A 20,158-nucleotide genomic window follows, 5' to 3' on the forward strand; every position below is an offset into this window, starting at 1 on the left:
CCTGCCCACGGACCTCGCTGGCCGCCTGCGAGGCAGACGGTGCGCATGGCCCAGCCTCAGCGCCCGAGGCGCGCAGCAGGTGATCTGGGTTAGACCCAGAGGAGCCGGCGTGGGGTCGGCTTCCTCCAGCACCCTAGAACTCATCCCACGGGGACGCGCGGGGGTGCGGCGGGTGCCCGGCGGGCAGCCTGGGGGTGCGCGAGGACCCTTGCCGCGGAGGCCCCCGGGCCGGCTGCCAGGCCCACCCAGGGAGGGGTCACACCTGGGCCTGCGCCTGCCTCCCACAGCCCCCGGGCGTGAGGCTCCAAGCTGGGCTTTGCAGGCGGGAGGGAGCCACAGTGGCCTTGGGCTCGGGCACCTCTCAACCTGCCGCTTCCCCACGGCTACAGGGATTTCCCCACCTCCCCAAGCCAGTGGGTTCCACTCCTGTGCCACTAGCTGGTGATTTACGGCTCGCTGCATGTCTTTAATTTTTTTTTTCCTTTCTTCCCAAGTAGAGTCAACCCCTCTATTTCTCCTTGGGCTCGTCCAGACTGGTGCTCCCCCCCTACGCCGATCGCTCGCAGTGGAACAGGCCGCCCGGCCTCCTTCCTCATCCCGCAGGCCCGGAAGAGGATGCGTTTGCGTTCAGGGAGAACCAATCGCTCCCCGATGGCACGGAACGGAAGGCGATGGCGGCGATCGAGGGGCGTGGCAGAGCGATTGGCGCTGTCTGGGCCCTGCGTGCCCTGCGCCCTGCGTGCTCTTTGCGTCTGCGTAGTGCGTCCACCTCCCTTTCTGCCTCCGCTGCCGCCATGGCGCCCGTGGTTAGTATGGCTCCGCGTGAGGCCTGGGCTCCGGGAGAGGCACGTGGGCCTCGAGGGGCCGCCGTCTGCCCAGGCTCTCTGGGGACACCGCTCTGCAGCATCGGGCCCGGCTCGGCTGGCAGGCCGGCCGGAGCGGGCCGGGACGGCGAGCGGGCCCAGCACGTTGCGGGCAGAGGAGGCCGCGGCCTGCGGCCCGGGCTGGGGATCCCGGAGCCCCCGAGGCCGGCCTCTGCTCTGCGGGGAGCTGGGGCGTGGAGGCTGCGGGCCGGGCGCGCCTTTGGCTCGGGGGCCTGGTTCTTGGGGAGGAGAGGGAGCTGTCTGTCGGGCCGCCCCCGCCCGGGCGAGTGGGCTCGGGGGGCGCAGGGTGGCCTGGGGAGGCCGGACTCGGAGGGCGCTGCTCGCACCCCCGGGCGAGTGTACGGGGGCGTAGCCGAGCCGACCGCTCTTGAGCAGGCGGGGGCCAGCGCCAGCCTCCCTCAGCCCGGCCGGGATGGGCGGTGCTGCGCTGCCTGCGGAAAGCCGGCTCGGAGCTGAACTCTGGTGTTGGGGGTCCTGGGCCAGCATTTCCGGTTCTCTCTTGTGCTCGGCGGCCTTGTGAATGCCTCTGCGCTGTGTGCTTCTGGTTCCGGAGTCGTTTCTGTAACGCTGGGTGTTGGAGACGTTGACCCACAGAGTGCAGGGTTTAGGCGAAGTCCTTTTAGACGGAGAGGGCCGGGAGGGGAGGCGTGTCCCCGGAAAGGCTTATCTAGAGTTTGCTAAGCTTTAAAAGGTGGATGCACGGGTAAGTACGCAGGTTTAGGAGGTGTCAGTGAGGTCGGAGGCCTGTTGGTTTGCAGGTGCATTCGTGGGTTAAACCCATCCCGAGGCCAGGAACTGACGGTGCTGGTAATACGGGCCGAGCTGGGGCGGCTCCCCGAGCTGCCCCTGGGAGGGGAGGGGAGGGGAGGCAGAATGCGGGGGAGAGTTCCAGCGGGTGGGGACCCGGCCCGCGTCGGGACCCGGGGCCAGGGTCGGGACCCGGTGCCAGGGTTGGGACCCGGGGCCAGGGTCGGGGTGAGCAATAAGCCTGGGGTGAGGTGGCAGACCAAGGGACGCCTTCGTTTGGTGGTTCATCACTGACACTGCTGTCTGGGGACCGGGCAGAGCTTGTCATCAGAAAGGCACGAGCCCCAGGCCCCGGCTCAGCACCGGTCAGCACCTTCCTTTAGTTCCCCCGTGGATCCCGCACCTCTGGGCCCTGGCGCCCCGACACCGTTCCGGCTTTCGGCCGCCGGCGTCCTCACCGCTGTTGTTTGCTTTCTCAGAAAAAGCTTGTGGCGAAGGGGGGCAAAAAAAAGAAGCAGGTCCTGAAGTTCACCCTGGACTGCACCCACCCTGTGGAAGACGGGATCATGGACGCGGCCAACTTCGTAAGTGGGGGGGCTCCAAGGCTGCACCCCCACAGGCGGGGCGGGGCGGGGCGGGGCGGGCTGCAGCAGCCAGGAGCTGGGGAAGCGTTGGTTTCCTGCCTCCTGTTTGCAGGGTCGGGCACCTGAGAACCAGGCAGCCTCGCTGGAGCCGCGTACCCCTGGGTTCCGGCACGCGTGGTGGGCCTGGGGCTCCCCCTGCAGTGTCAGGGCGCGGCCAGGCGCAGGCTGCCCTTCCTGAAGACGATTCATTTACGTGAAAGGCAGAGTTAGAGGGAGACAGAGTGAGCCCCCATCTGCTGATGTGTTCCCCAGGTGGCCACGACGGCCAGGGCTGCAGCCGAAGCAGGAGCCTGGAGCAGCGTCCTGGTGTCCCCCACGGGCGGGCAGCAGGCGTCCAGCACTTGGGCCCTACTCGCTGTGTGCCCAGGCGCGTTCGTAGGGAGCTGGGTTGGAGGTTGAGCAGCTGGGTGGGAACGTGGTGCCCCTCCCTGAACTTTGGTTTATTTGGAAGCTAAAGGGACAGCCAGAGCCTCCATCCGCCGGTCTGTGCCCTGACGCCGTCAGGAGCGCAGAAGCCGCGTGGCAGGGTCCCAGCTGCTTCCTCCCAGGGTGTGCATTAGCCAGTGGAATCTGCACTGGGCTGGGGCCTGAACGCAGGCCCCCGGGTGTGCACTGTGGGCGTCCCGTGCGGCGTCAGATGCGGTGCCCCAGGCCTGCCGCTGAGGCTTGCCATGGACAGACCCCGTGCTGTGCTTGGAGTGGTTGGTGAGGTGTTGCACCGGGTACTGGTTCCCCCCATACTTGGCCCTCGTAGTCTCTCCCTCTTCAGTCTGGAAGTACGGAGTCGTCCCCTGCGTGCTGCAGCTGCACGTCGCTGGCCGGCTCGTGGCCGCACGTGGACGTTGCAGACTTGGCGGAAGTCTCCTGAGTTCACATTCGCTCCGCAGTCTCCAGCGAGTCACTGGCCGCCGAGATCAGTGTCTTAGATGGTTTTCAAACACACGCAGGCTTGGCCCGTGGCGGCCAGTTAACGCGGAGCTCGCTGGCCTGTGTCGGTCTGGACGTCCGTGCCCTTGGCTCTCACTCTGTCCAGTGACTTCCTGCTTTGCCCTGACCTCTTCCCTCCTCACCGCGGTGGCTCTCTCCAGCTGTCTGTGGTGGTCTTGTCCTGACGTCACGCCTGCCCCGCCCCCCGGCGGCGCCTGTGCGCGGCGTCTCCACCTGGGAACTTTTGCTGGGCAGAGCAGGGCTGAGTCACTCTGCTCCCCTCGTGATTCATACTTGTATTGGAGGGTTTTTTTTTTTTTTTTAAATAAAAATGTATTTATTTACTTAAAAGGCAGAGTTACAGAGATCTTGCGTTGCTGTTTCATTCCCCGAGTGGCAGCTGTGATTGTGGCTGGGCCAGGCCACAGCCAGGAGCCTGGAGCTCCGTGCTGGTCTCCCAGATGGGTGGCAGCCGTCTTGAGCTGCTTCCCAGGTGCCTTAGGGAGCCGGCGCGGAGGTGGGGCAGCTGGAACTTGGACGGGGCCAGCTGGGATTCCCGCGCTGCAGGGTGCAGAGTAACCCACTGCACCGCAACACCAGCCTCTTTTTCTTGAAGATTTATTTATTTCAAAGAGTGACGAAGGTCTCAAATGCTTGCAAGAACCTGAGGTAGGCCAGGCCGAAGCCAGCAGCCAGGAATTCGCCAGGGTTTCCCACCTGAGTGGGAACCCACCTGCCTCCCAGGTGCAGTCACAGGGAACTGAATTGGAAACACAGTAGCCGGGAGGCAACCAGACAGGCCATGGCCCCGTGTCAGTTTCAAAGACAATGATAGTTTGGAGCTGAAAATGACTTCCTTTGTTGCAATAGTAAGGGAAAAAACCCCTTTGACCAGGAGCCGGCAGTGCATGGGGGAGAGGCAGTGCATGGGGGAGAGCCGCTTGCCCAGGCTCAGGCGTGGGCCTGGGAGAGTGGTCACCGCCTGGCTGAGGCCGCCGCCCCGTGGCTGTGCCGGGGGTGTGCGTTTTCTTTCCTCCGTGTGGACTGAGAACACGCAGTTGGACTGATCTGTTGTCTGTGAATAGTCTGGCCTTGGTTTTCCAGTGTGCTCTTGACTGGGGCACTGGTGTGGTGACCGTGTGCAGGCAGCCCGACATGGTTTTGTGGCCATGCGGTCTCACCGTGTAGGAGCGTGCGCAGATGTGGAACAGTGCAGGCTGTACGTGAATAATAGCTACAGGTTTGCTATCTTTTTTTAAAAGATTTATTTATTTGAAAGGCAGAGCTACAGAGAGAGGGAAAGACAGAGAGGTTTTCCATCCGCTGGTTCACTCCCCAGATGGCCGCAACGGCTGGAGCTGGGCTGATCGGAAGCCAGGGGCCAGGAGCTTCTTCCTGGTCTCCCACTTGGTGCAGGGGCCCAAGCACTTGGGCCGTCTTGTGTTGTTTTCCCAGGCCCTAAGCAGGGAGCTGGATCAGACGAGGAGCGGCCGAGACTTGAGCTGGCGCCATAGGTGGAGGCTTTGTCTACTACGCATAGCACCGGCTCCCGGTTTCATTTTTGAGAAGTGTTTGAGAGGCCGTTGCCGTCTCCCGCTTCACCCCGCGGGTGCTGAGGCGGGGCTCGGTGACGGGGGCTGTCACTGCTGCTCCCCAGCGTGTGCGGGAGCTGGGCCAGCAGACCGCGGCCTCTGGTCTCGTGCGGGTGTCTCAGCGCTGAAGCCACGGCCCACCCCACTCTCAGTCTTTTAAAGCCTGAATGTAAAGTGGTTGCTGTTGGAGAACCTGTCGCCTCGCTAACGGCTGCACGGACGCTTTGCAGGAGCAGTTTCTCCAGGAGAGGATCAAAGTGAACGGGAAAGCCGGGAACCTCGGGGGCGGGGCCGTGACCATCGAGAGGAGCAAGAGCAAGATCACGGTGACTTCCGAGGTGCCCTTTTCCAAAAGGTAAGGCGAGGCGGGCGGGGCCGCGGGCCCCTCCCCGAGCTGGCGCAGTGCGCGCGCGCCTGTTAGAATGGTGGTTGAGGACTCAGCTGGGGCAGTTTTGAAGTTTTGTCTTTCACGCCGCAGTATCTCAGGCAGTGAAGGTGCTGCATTCTCCTGTTTTAGAATGTGTTGACTTGAAAGGCGGCGACAGAGAGATCTCTGTTCACTGGTTCGCCCCCCAAGTGCCTGTAGCCTCCAGGAGCCATTTGGGTGGCAGGAACCCACGTACTTGGACCGCTGTCCACTGCCTTCCCAGATGCGCTAACAGGAAGCTGTGTTGGAACAGATGGGCCAGGGTCTAGCTGGCACTCAGATGCGGATTCCGGCATCCCAAGCGTGGCTTAGCCTGCTGTGACACAGTGCCCCCCCCCCCCCCAACGTTTATTTCATTTGAAAGCAGAGAAGTCTCGGCCGGCACCGTGGCTCACTAGGCTAATCCTCCGCCTTGCGGTGCCGGCACACCGGGTTCTGTCCCGGTTACTCCTCTTCCAGGCCAGCTCTCTGCTGTGGCCAGGGAGTGCAGTGGAGGATGGCCCAAGTACTTGGGCCCTGCACCCCATGGGAGACCAGGAGAAGCACCTGGCTCCTGTCATCGGATCAGCGCAGCGCGCCTGCCGTGGCGGCCATTGGAGGTTGAACCAACGGCGAAAGGAAGACCTTTCTCTCTGTCTCTCTGTCTCTCTCTCTCTCACTGTCCACTCTGCCTGTCAACAACAACAACAACAACAAAGCAGAGAAGTGGAGAGAGATCTTGCATCCACTAGTTTTCTTCCCTGCCTTGCCCCCCCCCCCCCCCCCGATACCCACGACAGCCAGGGCTGGGCCAGACTGAAGCCAGGGACCCCAGAATCTTCACCTGGGTCTCCCATGTGGGTGTCCGGGCACAAGCCCTGAAGCCATCATCGCCTGCTTTCTCCCGTGGTGCACCAGCAAGAACTGGACCATCGGGAGCAGTAGTCAAGACGCAGGCGCTCGGAGGCGGTACTGATGGCCCAGGGGCAGCTGCTGTGGCACCAGGAGCTCAGCCCTGGGCCGTGCTCTCACCGTGTTCTTCCCCGTGCAGACGTGAGTTCCTTGCTCCCGCCTTGCTGTGCGCTGGTTTTGAGGGTGAGGTTAGAACACTTACAAGTCACTAAAGAATCCGACTTGTTTGACCTAGCTCCTGGCCCAGGAACTGTGATCATATTGAATGAGGTAGTGGGAAATTTCAGGTGTGCTAAGACAAGTTGGTTATAGTTAAGCCTTTGCTTTTAATTTTATTTATGTATTTTTAAAAATATTTATTTCAAATGCAGATTGATAGAAGAAAAGGGACAGACAGAGAGACAGACACCTCCGTCTGCTGGTTCACTCCCCAAATAGCTGCACTGGCTGAAGCCAGGAGCCCGGAGCTCTGCGTGGTCTCCCCTGTGCGTGGCAGGGGCCCAGGCACTTGGCCGTCCTCTGCTGCCTTCCCAGGCTCGGGAGCAGGGAGCTGGATTTGAGTGGGGAAGCCAGGACCAGAACCTGTGCTCTGACCTGGGACGCTGGCATCACAGGTGGTGGCTCCACCCGCGGTGCCACATCGCCCGCCTCTGAGTCATTTCATGTTCAGGAAGCGGAGTTGACGGAGCAGGAAGCAGGTGCAGTTGTAGGCTTCCAGGTGTCCAGGGGCCGGCTGGGGTCAGCAGAGCCTGTCTGGCTTCTCGGCCCGGGGTGCACCTCCTTTCAGTCTCCACAAGGTCCCTTTGACCCGGTGCAGGAGGCAAGGACCCTGCGCCTTCTGCTGCAGCTGTCCTACTGAACAATGAGGGTTGTGTGCTGTGGAGGCATTCAGGGTGTCCCTAATCCAGACTCTCTGCAGGTTTTACCCGAGTAGATAATAGATAGCAGAAGGTATTTTTAGGTGGAACAGTCAACTTGATTTACTTCAATGTAGGGAAACGTGGATAGAGTGAGCTGCGATCCTCACCTATCCGTGAAGGTCCTTTGTGGCGTGGCTAACGCGGGTAATGAGTGCATTTCTTGGAGCGGTGAGTTGGTTAACACAGGGTCCTGGCTGACATCAGGGATCCGCCTGGGCCTCTCGGTAGTCCTTGCAGCAGTCTGGAGGCGGTAAGTGTCTTGGGTCCCCAGGAGAGACCGAGGCTTGGTGAGGTTGATTGCCCCGCAGTGGCTTGTGTGGCTGTATCTCCCTTTTCTCCTGGTTTTGAGAGGGTGCAGGTGGGAGAAGAAACAAGATGGCAGGCTTCCATAATCCCAGTTTCTGCCTTTCAGTTATTATTTGAGATATTTCTGGTAAGATTCACTTACTTGAAAGCAGAGAGGGAGGGAGAGGGAGATCTCGATCATCCATCAGAGATCTCATGGCTGCAGTGGCTGGGGACTGGGCCAGGCCAAAGCCAGGAGTGGAATTCCGCGTGGGTGCAGGGGCCCAAGCACTCATGCCACCTGCTGCTGCCTTCCCAGGCTGTTAGCAGGGAGCTGGATTGGAAGTGCAGCAGCCGGCACTCGTGCGGGGGCCAGCGTTGCAGGGCGGGGGGGGGGGGGGCTCAGTTTTCCAATGCACTGCCTGCTGCCAGGGCAGAGGTGGCCTCAGGCTGTCAGACTGGGCAGTTCGTGTGCCCTGTGCTGGCGGTGGGTGGCCCTGTCCCCGTGTGCCGGGAGTGAGCAGCACAGCAGAGATGGGGATGGGAACAGCCCTGCCAGCCCAGGCTGCCCGGGACGGTGATGTGCAGTGCTCGAAGCCCATTGGCCGGGAGTGAGTTCTCACCAAGCAGTGTTAAGGTGCCGAGCGGAGCTGACGGTGTTGCCACGGCGCCCTTCTCTGGCGGTCACTAAGAGCCGTTGGCCACTGTCCAGTCGCAGCTCTGATACCTTCTTGTCTGTTGTAATTTTTATTGCCACTTGAGGTGTTGCGGCTGAAAGCTGTGGTCAGGGCGCTGGCTGGGTGGTTTGGTTTTTGCCGGGAGGCACCTTGAGTTGTGATGGTTTTGAGTGGGCACATCTTACAGCAGTCAGATGTTTGAGAATGCGAGAAGGCCGTCTATCTGGTTCTCAAGTGTCCTTTCTCTGCAGGTATTTGAAATATCTCACCAAAAAGTATTTGAAGAAGAATAATCTACGTGATTGGTTGCGTGTAGTTGCTAACAGCAAAGAGAGTTACGAATTACGATACTTCCAGATTAACCAGGACGAAGAAGAGGAGGAAGACGAGGATTAAAACTCATTTATCTGGAAAATTTTGTATCAGTTCTTGAATAAAACTTGGGAACCAAAACAGTGGCTTATCCTTGTATCTCTGCAGTCTGGATCACACAGAACGCTGGAAACCCTGGCCCAAGGGCTGCTCGTGGGCGGCTCCCCTGTACTCGTGATTAGGCTTCTTGTCGCTTCTGTTGCAAAGCTGGGTCCTGCTGATGGCAGGGGGACGCAGAGGCGGCGGCTCCTGGGGGGAGACGGCCGGTGAGTCGCCACTGAGTGGGCAGGTGGAGGGCACTTCCGTTAGCCAACAGCCGGGTGCATCCGCTGCTTTCTCAAAGCTGAGGAATACAAGCGGAAGGCACGCGGCACCGGCAGGGCTGGCGCCTTCCTCCGGGGACCGCTGGGAGGTGGCGTGGGCAGTGAGCCGGTTTCTGGGGCTGACCGGAACCTGGTGCGCGTGGTAAACGCAGCAGGTTCGCTGCCCCTCGTCACGCCCTGGAGAGCCGGTGTAAGTCCCAGGTTTGAATTAAACTTGTAAAAGCACTGTAAATAAGCGATTTCCACAAGTCTGCACCTTGGCCTGTCACCTTGGCCTCCAGCAGGGGGGGCTGGTTCCCAGAGGGGCCCCTCCGATGAGCCCTGGCGGCTTGTGTGAGGCGGCCTGGGGAGGCCGGGGCCTGTCTGGGAGGGCTAGGCCGTGGCTGGACCTCCCGGGGAAGATGAGGGTCTTGGCAGGCGGAGCAGAGCTGGCTGCGGGGTGGGGAGGGTGTCACTTGCTGAGTGCCCAAGGCCTCGCCGTGCCCTGCTGAGGTCCCCCATCTCGTTACAGTGCATAAAACTCATGTTTTAAAAACCAGTCTTGGCTGTGCTATAGCTGGTGCCCAGACCTGCCGTCCGTTTGCTCTGAGTTGCAGAGCTGGGAATTAATGTTCCAGGCCTGCACTGGGTGCTCTGCGTGGAGGCTTGGCAGTTCTGTTTGTGGAAGCCTCTGGCGATATCTGTCTATATGCAAATCTGCACGGAGTTCTCGGCTTAACTGAGGCATCAGACACCTGGGCTGTGTCCCTTACCACGGTGACTTAGGAACTTGCGACTTGGGTTTGCAGATTTTACTTGTTTGTTGCACTGATGTAGAATTTAGTTTGGATATAAAAAACTAACCCTGGACTCAAGTTAGCCTCTAAGTTTTTTCTTTGACTAGTCCCAGATTCAAAAACTTGTAATAAAATTGAAACTCAATGGATTTTTCTATGCCTTTTTGAACTCCTGTACTTGAGTTTTGATCACGTTTTATATTAAAGTGGCTAACACGTGGCTACTATGACTTGTGCAAGGCTTTTGTTTTTGTTTTAAGGACCCGTGTGTCAGTCTGGCAGCAGATTGGTTTGGTCAGCCGCTGTGCCCCGTTCGCCTTGGTCTTTGCGTCCTAACATTCTCCTCTCCGTTGTGCTGCCTTGGCGGGTGCTGGAGGTGGCCATGCTGAACCCTCCGCAGAGAACGCCTTCGGATCCCGGTCCAGAGAGTGCAGACAGCTGACTTTCCGATGGGGACGGAGTAGCGTGAACTCCGATTACGTCAACAGCCATTCCGCCAGCTGCGCCCAGGAACACATCTGAGCCCAGCTTCTCTGTCACCTGCCCGGTGTGAGCCAGTCCAGGCACAGAAGCAGACGGGGGTCCTGGGCTGTCAAGGGGGGGTCATGACTCACAGAGGAGGAAGTTGGTATGGTCTTGCTCATTGCCACACCCTCTCTCTCCCCGAGTGTGTGGGTGCAGCCAAAGAGGTAAGAGGTCAGGTGCCGGGAGCCAGGATGTGGCCATTTCCAGAGGTGCGGTTTCCTGGAGAGAGCCCTGTGGCCGGGCTCCGTGACTGCCCACGGGTGGGAGTGTTTCTGAGCAGTGTCCCCAGGCCGTGTCCGGAACAGCCAAGTGTGGACGCTCACTGTTTCTAACTCGGCTCGCCGATGGTGCCTCGCACGCAGGAGTGCAGAGCTGGCCAAGGGTGGGCGTTGGGCCGCACCCGGCTGGGGACGTTTGGGTCTCAGCCTTGAGAGGATACGTGATGCCTTGGAAGGTGAGAGGGACCCGTGGACGGGATGAGGCTCCGCCCTGACGTCAGAGCCTGCGGCTGGCACACACGCCCTGCTTGCTTTCTCACTTGCCCGTCGGGCTTGTCAAGCGTGGAAAGCTGAGCAGTGTGCCGCCCCTTCCTGGGCAGAGGCAGTCGGGGTAGATCGGAAGAGGCGGCTGCTGGCCGGTGTCCTGGCGCGGCGGGACGCCCACATCCCATCCAGGACTGCTGGGTGAGCCCTGCTATGCTTCCTAGCCAGCTTCCGGTGGACGGAGGATGGCCCAGGTCCTTGGGCTTCTGCATGCCTACAGGTGGAGTTCCTGTCTCCTGGCTGTGGCCCGGTGCAGACATTTGGGGCTGTGAACCAGTGGGTGGAAGATTCTCTCCCCCGGCACTCTGCTTTCGAATAAAGTCTTACAGAAAAGTACAACCTGGTGGCACCTATGAAGAGTGGCCCGAGGGCTGGACCGTGCCCCCTTGGGTGACCTGTGAAGAGTAGCCCGAGGGCTGGACCGTGCCCCTTTGGGTGACCTATGAAGAGTGGCCCGAGGGCTGGACCGTGTCCCCTTGGGTGACCTATGAAGAGTGGCCCGAGGGCTGGACCGTGTCCCCTTGGGTGACCTGTGAAGAGTGGCCCGAGGGCTGGACCGTGTCCCCTTGGGTGACCTATGAAGAGTGGCCCGAGGGCTGGACCGTGCCCCCTTGGGTGACCTATGAAGAGTGGCCCGAGGGCTGGACCGTGTCCCCTTGGGTGAGCCTTGCACAGAACCTGGGCTTCTCGGAGAGCCTGCTGGCCACATCACAGGAATGCACTATGTAGGGGGGTGGGGTGAGCTGGGGGAGTTGCTTTTCTTTTGGGGGGGGGGGTTCCAGCCCAGCAAGGAGGTGGCTGATGGAGGCAGGCGGAGGACTGCCTTGCAGTGAGCTGTAAGAGTGGGATAGACTGGGGCGTCCACTCCCACCCAGGCTGTGCCAGGCCCAGTGAAACAGCCAGGAAGGCCACGCTGGCCAGCGGGGGGCCAAGCACCGGGTACCCTGCCCTGAGGCTTCCCCGCACTTCCGGGTTCAGGGCCACGAGAGGTCCACTGCTACCCCACATCCCATGCGGGTAGGGGGTGCCGCCTTCAAGGGCCACACTTCGGGAAAAGGGCTTCGAGAGCGGCAGAGATGTCGGTGCCGCGGGGCGACCGCTGACCCCTTCCTCTGTGGAGCCGTGCGGCAGGCAGCAGGGCCGACTTTGATCTCTGTGGGCACGAGGACGCCACCGTCCTTCAAAGCCCAGGCCCTCACCGCGTGGGGTTCTGCTGTGGAGAGAGTGCGCAGCCTGCCCCGGGGTGCCGGCCTGCACAGCGCGCGCAGCCGCGAGTGGAGACGGCGACGAAAACTGTTCTTGGAAACTGTTTCCTTGATGCTCGTAGAACCAATATATTAAAAAATATTTTGATTTTTGAATTGTCGCTGAGGTGTAATTACGGGCTCTGTGATCAGCAAACATGAGGATCTCGTCTCCTGGAACTGTAACCTTAATGATAGGCTTGTTCTCGCGATTGCACAGTTTATTGAATGTTCACCTCTTTTTAGGGATTGCTTTTCACATCAGGCGCTTTGGTCCGTCGTCTCTGCAACACACGTTTGGTAGTTCTACGGTACCGAGGGCTGTGTGTTGACAGTGACTGGAGATTTGCCCCAAACCCTTTTGTTTCTACCATCCCCATTTCTGTTTTGCTTTTGGGCATTAAACGGGTGTCACCTGCCGGCCTGTGGCGGGAACACGGGGGCGGGGCGGTTACGAGTGAGGAGCGTCTTGACTCCAATGTGCTGCCACATGGAGCAGCCGGAGCTGTTCTTTCTTGAATGGTATCTTGGCGCTCTCCACCTCACCTTGGGAAGTGGAACCTGGGCTGGCGGCCTGGGCGGGGGCAGGCGGGGGCAGGCGGGGGCAGGCCTCTGGGGAGCTGGTGCTTCAGGGGTGGGAATGGTGGTGCCTGGGGCTTTTTCCTGGATGGTTACCAGGACCCAGACCCTGCGAAGGCTCAGGGACTTGCGGCACGCTGGGCCAGTTGCTCTGAGACAGGAAACACAGCATTGACCAAGGCGGGGTGGGCACTGGCCTCTTGGCCTGCCTCTGCTGGCTGTGCCCTGCCCGGTGCAGGAGGCCCCTTTCTGGGCTGACCCAACATCTCACGTCCAGTGTGGGGGATCTGGGATGGGCCAAGTGCACCTGATAGCAGTTACTGGTTCACACCCCGGCTCTGCTCCCGCTCATGCTCCCCCGGGGGGCAGCAGGTGATGGCTCAAGTACTTGGGTCCCTGCCACCCATGGGGCGGGTGGGGGCCGGGGAGGGCCCTGGATTGGGTTCCCAGCTCCCACATCCAACCTGGCCTGGCCTCAGCCTTTGCAGGCACGTGGGGGCGTGGACCACCAGATGGGAGCTCTCTGTCTCAGGGAAATGGCCTGGGAGATGGAGTGGATTCCCAGTGTGTGTGCAAGGACCCGTGCTCTCCCAGGGGTGCCCGAGAGCAGCCTTCATCGGGTTTGCGGGCTCCTAGGACGGCCGGGGGGAAAGGCCCTGCAGGTCCTCACGCCCTCCCCAGGCCACCGGCCACTGCCTTCCGGCTGCAGCTGGCGGCTCAGGCTCCGGCGGCCGGGGCTGTGGCGACGTCCCCACGAAGTCGTGCACTGGGGGCCCTCAGCCAGGTGGGCACAGCTCTCCAGTTCCCCAGCAGCACCCATGTGGCAGGGGCTGACAGGGCGCAGGTCCCCCGTGGATTCCCCGGAGAGTCCGGCCCCACACAAGCCGTGGCACGAGGGCGCCCTCCCTCTGCTGGCCCTTGGGGTGCAGAGCTGGCAGCTCCGCCAGCCACTGACACCTCGGCCCTGCGAGACAAGGGCTGGCTGCAGCTGAGCCCGGGGTGCGCATGCAGAATGCCAGCCGTGCGCCCGAGGGCCGGCCTCCGTCCTCACCTTTGACCTCCTCCTTCCCGCTCGCGACGGAACGCACCGCCCCCAGGGGTCTGCCTGGGTCGGGACCGGGCACAGCCGGCCCTACGGGCCTCCGGGAGAGGACACGCGGCGCGGGGCGAGAGGAGGAGCCCGTCCGGGCGACGCTGGGGAGGCATCAGACCCGCTGCGTCGGGGGCATCCCTTCCCCAGTCGCCGAGAGCCTGCTCTGCTCATCCTCTTTCCAGAGGGGTGAGGAGCGCGCAGAGCCCGGAGCCGGGCGCAGGGCGCGACCCGCGCCGGACAGCGCCGTGCGGGGCAAGCCGGCTGCTGGCCGGCACGGACCCCGCCCCGGGCCCTCGGGGACCCGACCCGAGGGCCGAACGCCCCCGCGCGCGTGGTGGCGGCGCCAGCAGGGCTGCGGGCGCGCGGGGGCGCCGCCTCCCGCCTCCCACCGCGCCGGGGCCGCACAGTCCCGGCCGCCACTCGGCCGTCGGGGCCCCGCGCGGGCGCCTCGACGGCGCCCCCTGCCGGAGCGCCCCAGCCGCCACCTGCATCCGGAGACCCAGGACTAGTCCCCTAACTTGTTCTCCGCTGTTAACTAGTCGCGCTGCCGGAACGATGGGATGGGGTTGCCACAGCAACCAGACTGGACGTCACAATCCGGGCATGTGTGCCGCCCCCCCGCCGCGCCGCCGTGCCGCCGGCGCTGCCGCCGCCACCCTCGGCCGGCTGCGGGACTCGGGCTGCGGGCGCGGCGGGCGGAGCGGCGCTGGCTTTGCGGGGAGCAGGCGCAGGCGGCCGCGAGGAAGGGGGCTCGGGACGGGGGGTGGCGGTTTGGGGGGGTGGGGGGGCAGGCGGCCGCCATCTTCTCGCCGAGGCCGCCTCGCCCGCCGCGCGCGCCCGTCCGGCAGCGCACGGGTTAAGGCTGGCACCGCGCCCGGCGGGAGGGGGGCGCCCACCTCCCCTCCCCCCCCGCGCCGGGCATGCGGGGCCCGCTGGGCACCGAGGAGGAGCTGCCGCGGCTGTTCGCCGGGGAGATGGAGAACGAAGAGCAGATGTCAGGTGAGGGGCGCGGGGGTGGCGCGGCCGGGGCGGCGGGGGCGCGAGGCGCGCGGGAGGGGCGCCCGGGCTGCGGGCTGCGCTCCCGCCCGGCTGGCGCCGCGCGGCCAAGGGCGCGGGGCCGGGCAAGCGCCGGGGCGCGGCCGAGGGCGGGGTGCGGTCCGGGCCCCCGCGCCTGGGCGCGGGCCGGGAGGGCAGAGGACGGCGGGCGTCGGCCTGCGCGGGGCGCCCCGGCGGGGAGGGGGCGCGGCGCCGGCGGGGTCAGCCCGCGTGCCCTTGAAAGGGGCGGGAATCGCGCTCGCTCCTGGCGCGGCGCGCCCAGCGCTCCGGCCCCGCCGCCGCGCGATGCTGGCCTCGCGGCGGGCAGCCGGGAGCTGGCCCCCAGCCCACGTCGGCCCCGGGACGGGCTGGGTGGGGCCCAGAGCGCGGCGAGGACGGGGTTGGGGCTCGGGGTCCCGGCGAGCACCCGGGCTGGGGCGGCTTCCCGCCGGGCCCTCGAGGGCACGGTGCAGGGGCGCGCGGGCTGGGACTCTGCTCCCGTCTCTCGCGGCCGCTGGGGTGCTGGGACTTTGCCGGGCCGCCCGCGTCCTCCAGGCGCGCCCTGGCGCCCTCCGCTGTCTCCTACCCTGCCTCGCTCGGGGTGGTGGCCTTGCAAGCCCACCCTGCCCTGATTGCCGGCCTGGCGCCCCAGGGCCACCGCCCCTGTCCTTGGCATCTCTCTGCTGTTCCCCGGTCAGAATTCGGCATACATAGGGCTGTGCGCCGGGGGTTACCCGACAGGCTCTTCTGTACCCAACTGCTCCCGGCTCATCCCCGGCCGTTCCGCACCTGGCACAGCTGGGCCCGGCCTCACCCTGTGAACCCGCCTTTCCCCCTCCCTTCCGGGACGCCCCCTCCCTTCCGGGCCTCTCAGAAGCATGCACCTGCCCCTCAGCAGAGTCTTCCCCAAGGGGAAGAATGTTGCACAGGCCGGCACCCCAGCCCTGGTTGTGCACAAAGAGGCACAGCAGCTCCTGGGTTGCTTGTGGCTCCTCCTTGGGGGGGTTCCCCCCCACCCCGCCGGCTGGCCCGGGCCCCTGGCTCCCCCACGCCTCAGTGTCCACCCAGGCCCCCTCATCTTGGCCTGCTTAGGCCCCTGCAGGACTTGGCCCTCACCTTGTCTTTAGGAAGTCAGGCCAAGTTGGTAGAGAGCCCCCCGGGGCTGGGGGAGTAGAGGTGGGTGTGGGGTGCCCCCCCAGGGGGCAAGGTTGCTGGAACAATGATGAACATTGCAGCTCCGACGGGTGGAATCACCCACGCCTCCAAGGGGCACACGGCAGCCTGCGTGGCCAGGAAACCTGTGGCTGCTCCCCCCTCCCGCTGAGCCAGGCGCAGAGTCCTGGGAGAGTCCTCTGTGGCTCTGCTGGGCCAGTGGCAGCTGGCAGGTGCCCTCAGCAGGCCCGTGTCCGGGACTTCACCTGCTCTCTGATGGAGGCTGCAGCTCCCTCGCCCCGCTGACACTGCCTGGTGGCATCAGAGCGTGGAGCTTGGGGGGCGGGGGCTGGCGGAGGTGGCCCCTGGGTAGTGGGCACCGACTGTTCTGGCCAGGGAGGGTGCCCTTCCCCATTCTCCCCCTCCGGAGCAGGACAGGGCGGGGTTGTCCCCGGAGCCCTGTGGGGGGGTGTCCTGCTTCCACCCCTTGGCCGTGGGGTCCCAGCCTCCCCGTCAGCGAGATGAGCTGCTCCGCTCTGGGGCCCTCCCCAGCTCCCGGCCCCGCTTCACACTCTGGGCCAGGCCTCAGTCCCCTCCTCCTGGTTCTCGCAGGCTCTGGTCACTCCCTGACCACTGTCCACTCTGAACCAGGGTCACCTTGTCAATACACATCAGATTCTGGACCCCACCCCACCCCCAACTCCCAGCTCCAGTGGGTGGAGAAGCCCTGGTGCTAGTCCGCCCATATATCCCCCGCGTAAGCCGCACGGGCCTGTTCGTGCTCTGCCCTGCCCTTGGGCCCTGGCCGTGGCCTCTGTTCACAGCCACCTTCCGGTCATTTAGGTCCCAGCTCTAATCCCACCGAGGGAGGCCCTCCTTGACCTCCTGGTCAAGTGCTGGTCCCTCCCAGACTCAGTAATGCCGCCTGGGCCTGGTGCCAGTCACTGCCACCTGCAGTGTCGCCGGCAGTCTCCTGCTGTGTCTGGGCCCCGGAGGGCCAGTCCTTTGACCGCTTGCTGACTACCCCTAGGTCATCCCTGGCCCCCTGGATGTGAGGACGGCACAGCCCAGGCCTTGTATCTCCGGGGGTGCTGCCTGGCCCCCGGCCCTGGGCCCTGGCTTCGCGGCTGCCCCTGCACACCTGAGCCAGTGGATGGAGGAGCTTACCTCTGGGGAGCTGTCACACTGTTTTTTTTTTTTTTTTTAAACAATTATTTATTTTGAGAGGCAACAAGATGGACAGAGACATTGAGGGGGGGAGAGAGAGAGAGAGAGAGAGGGAGAGAGGAGAGCGCGAGTGTCCCACCCACTGGTTCACTCCTCAGTGCCCACTGACAGCTGAACAGGGGCCGACATCGGGAGCCGGGGACTCCTTCCAGGTCTCCCACGAAGGTGGCAGAAACTCAGTTACTCGAGCCGTCACCGTTGCCTTGTGGGGTGCGCGTTAGTCGGCAGCTGGAGCCAGGAAGCGGAGCCAGGGACGGTGCCAGGGACGGTGCCAGGGCCTCCGGTGTGGGGCATGTCAACCCCACACCCCGCGGCTCGGCCGATCTTTGTTCTTCCAACTCTGCTTCGTCTGCCCCTCCTGCTCCTGCTGTCCCGGCTCGCCTGGTGACTTTCTGGGTTCCCACCTGGGAAGGGGCTGAGCCTGCTCCGAGCAGGACGCGGGCTGGGTGCCCACCGCTCTGAGCAGGACGCGGGCTGGGTGCCCACCTGGTTCCAGCGCAGGGCCTGGCAGCCGCCAGCTCTGGAGCCTGCTCAGAGTGAGGACTCGATTCCCAGCTCTGCCCTTGTTCGCCGAGTGGCCTTGGGCAGGCTTCTTAGCCCGCTGTGCCTCAGTGTCCCCGGTTGTAGAATGGGGACACTGCACTGGCTACCTCATAGAGGATTATTGTGAGACTGGTGAGAGGGTGCACGTGGAACATTTAGGTCACAGTGCCCAGCACATAATGGGTGCCCAGTTAGCTGTGGCTGGCGTAAGTGGCACCCTCCGAGGGGCAGCTGTCTGCCTTCCCTAAGGAAATGCTTCCAGGACTTGCACCTTTGTCCAGTAAGCTCGGGGGAGCGGGAAGCCCGGTGGGGCTGGAGGGAGGCAGGGGAGGGGCCTGGCAGAAGATGCGGCTCCTGCTGGGCCAGCCGGCTCTCCGTTCTAGTCCAATCGCGGCCAAGGCCGGTGAGCCCAGGCTTCCCTGGCAGGGCGGGGTGGCCACTCTGGCCCCAGGCACACGTGAAGGGTGATCACTCCCCGGTCCCAGGACTAGGCCTAGCTGTGTAGCCCTTGGGCCTTCTCGGACGCAGGGGCCAGCACAGAGTGACGGGCATGACTCCCAGCCTGTGCTTTCGTGACTTACCCCTATGGGAAGTGTGCGCTGGGGCGTCCCAGGGGGACACTAACTCCTGATTGTAGTTAACGCTCCTTGATCAGCTTTGTGAGAAGCAGCAGCCCGCTAGCCAAGCCACTGGGCAGTGTGCTGGGCACCTGGCCTCTGTCCTCCCAGGAAACAAGATCCATGTCTCCTTTCCTCCTTGATTCAATCATCTGTCCATTCTTTATGCTGCCCACCTGGACATCTACCTGTCTACCCCTAAAACCAAGCAACTAACATCACCCATGCCATCATCCACCCATCTGTCCACCATCCACCCATCCACCCGCCGTTTGTCCATCTGTCTGTCCGTCATTCTCTCCATTCACCTGTCATTCACCCATCCCCTCATACCGTCGCCATCATTCACCTTAAGTCCACCTATCCACTGTCTTTATCCACCATCTGTTTGTCCCTCCGTCCATCCATCTCCCTCCCAACACAGGTCTCTCGAGTGCCGCCTCTGAGCCAGGAGCTGAGCACAGGGCCCGGGGTCTGACCTTGGGGCGTTTGCAGGGAGCACCGTCGCCCTACCTCGGCGGCTCTGGGGCGTTTGCAGGGAGCACCGTCGCCCTACCTCGGCGGCTCTGGGGCGTTTGCAGGGAGCACCGTCGCCCTACCTTGGCGGCTCTGGCATTTTCTCCTTCCTCTTGCTCGGTCCTCCTGGTCTGCATGTCTGCCGGCCGGCCGGCTCTGGCCCTTTCTTCCTGCGTTTCCCTGCCCCCCCCCCCCGGCCCCCCCGCTCCTTGCCTGTCTCCCCTTCTTCCCCATCCATGCCCCAGGCCGGCTCGGGGGCCTCTCCCCAGCCTGTCCTGGGCCCCCTGCGCACTGTCCCCACAGATCCTGGTCACCTGGGGAAAAGCCTCCCCCCCCTCCCCTCTCCTCCCCACTCCGCGCCCGGGACCGATGCTTTCTTTTGATGAGACGCCAATGAGGTGATGTCTGGGTTTTGTTAAGTGTCGTAAATAAATGATGAATGTCTCTTAGGGGGGAGCACGGCCACCCTTAGCGGCCCAGAAGTCCTAGACTGACGGGGACTGTAGCCTGGCCTCATCTTCGGCCAGCCTGGCACGGCCCTGACAGCCCTGGGCCTACAGTGCCCAAACCAGGCATAGCCTCCCCCTCCCCCATCACCTCCCACCCTCTGACCCCCTGGGCTTCCCCGGGCCCTGCTTGCCATTGCTGGGCTGGCACAGCGCATCCGCTGCACTTGTCGCTCACAATTTCTCTTTGGCACCATCGCCCGTGGAAGGCTATGGCGTTAGCCCCATTTCACAGATGGAGAAGCGGGAAGAGCCAGGGGGAGCCATCCTCCAGTACTGCTCCTGACCACCAGGGGGCCGCCTTTCCTGCTTGGTGCTGGGCTGGCTGGCCAGCGGGTGGGGCTGGGGGAGAGAGCCAGAGGGGCCCCCTCCCCTGCCCTGGAGGGGGCAGTGGGAGCTGAGCCTTTTAGACCCTGGCGGTGGTGCCCTCATCTCGGCTGCAGGATCCTTACTTAGATCGCGGAGAATCAGATGCCCTAATTTCTCCCCATTTCTTTCCCTCGGGTCCCCAGAGGAAGCAGGTGGGGCCGTGCTGGGGCCCGAGCCGGGCACAGCCCAGAATGTTTGTGAGGACCCGCCTGGAGCCTCCGAGGGGCCCTGCCACCTTCCAGACCATGGACTCTCAGTGACCCCAGAGTGCAGTCCCAAGCTTGGCACGAGGCGCCGGGGTGGGAGGGCCCATGCCTGGGGGAAGGGGTGGGGGGGCTGCGCACCACGGCAGAGCCGCCTGCCGGGGTTCAGACCTGGCTGGCCCCCCTTCCAGCCGTGAGACTGAGGGGTGAGCGAGTTACGGCAATGTGTGAGCTTCAGTTTCCACATCTGTAAGTGGGGATGGTAACGGCACCCAGCCGGCACCCTGCACCCCGCCCTGCTGTGATGGTGTGTTACCCCGGCTGACCCACCCTAGCCAGGGACGGGGGAGTGTCACCCTGGACACTCCAGCCTCTGTCCTGTCCCCTCCCCGTCTCAGCAGCAGTACCCCCAGGCCCGCTCTGGGGCCAGTGGGCAGCTCAGGAGGTGGGAGGTAACCGGCTAATGGGTCCTAATTATAGCCGTTCCGATCGATGGAGACTCGGGCCCTGGGGGGAGGGCTGGCAGGCCCGGCTCAGCCGGG

The 20,158-nt window shown here is 63.5% G+C and overlaps 2 protein-coding genes across 7 annotated transcripts in view; both read left to right on the top strand.

Annotated features, from left to right (window-relative positions):
• The first annotated feature begins 771 nt into the window (after positions 1-771).
• RPL22 (ribosomal protein L22) lies at positions 772-8,447 on the top strand. 2 transcript variants are annotated; one of them, XM_070079376.2, is made up of 4 exons: positions 772-845; positions 2,111-2,215; positions 5,025-5,149; positions 8,246-8,447. In XM_070079376.2, the coding sequence occupies exons 1-4, from the start codon at positions 795-797 to the stop codon at positions 8,388-8,390; spliced, it is 426 nt and encodes a 141-aa protein (XP_069935477.2). In that variant the 5' UTR covers positions 772-794; the 3' UTR covers positions 8,391-8,447. The 2 variants fall into 2 exon arrangements, with proteins under 2 accessions (XP_069935477.2, XP_069935479.1); XM_070079378.2 differs by having other exon boundaries at positions 772-806.
• A 5,789-nt stretch (positions 8,448-14,236) lies between these two features.
• The window catches only part of CHD5 (chromodomain helicase DNA binding protein 5), a 53,720-nt gene continuing 47,798 nt past the window's right edge, over positions 14,237-20,158 (top strand). For all 5 annotated transcript variants that reach the window (XM_070079380.2, XM_070079383.2, XM_070079384.2 and 2 more), the window contains exon 1: positions 14,237-14,447. In XM_070079380.2, coding sequence (XP_069935481.1) covers positions 14,369-14,447 — 79 coding nt within the window. In that variant the 5' untranslated portion in view covers positions 14,237-14,368. The remainder of the gene's footprint in view (positions 14,448-20,158) is intronic.

The sequence above is a fragment of the Oryctolagus cuniculus genome, chromosome 7 (genome assembly GCF_051225735.1).
Source record: "Oryctolagus cuniculus isolate XC-2025 breed Fujian yellow rabbit chromosome 7, ASM5122573v1, whole genome shotgun sequence".
NCBI lineage: Eukaryota > Metazoa > Chordata > Mammalia > Lagomorpha > Leporidae > Oryctolagus > Oryctolagus cuniculus.

Coding starts and splice junctions, on each gene's coding strand:
- RPL22 (XM_070079376.2), top strand. CDS start 795: ATGGCGCCCGTGGTTAGTATGGCTCCGCGTGAGGCCTGGGCTCCGGGA. Junction 846..2,110: donor AGGCCTGGGCTCCGGGAGAG/GCACGTGGGCCT, acceptor TTGCTTTCTCAG/AAAAAGCTTGTGGCGAAGGG. Junction 2,216..5,024: donor TCATGGACGCGGCCAACTTC/GTAAGTGGGGGG, acceptor GACGCTTTGCAG/GAGCAGTTTCTCCAGGAGAG.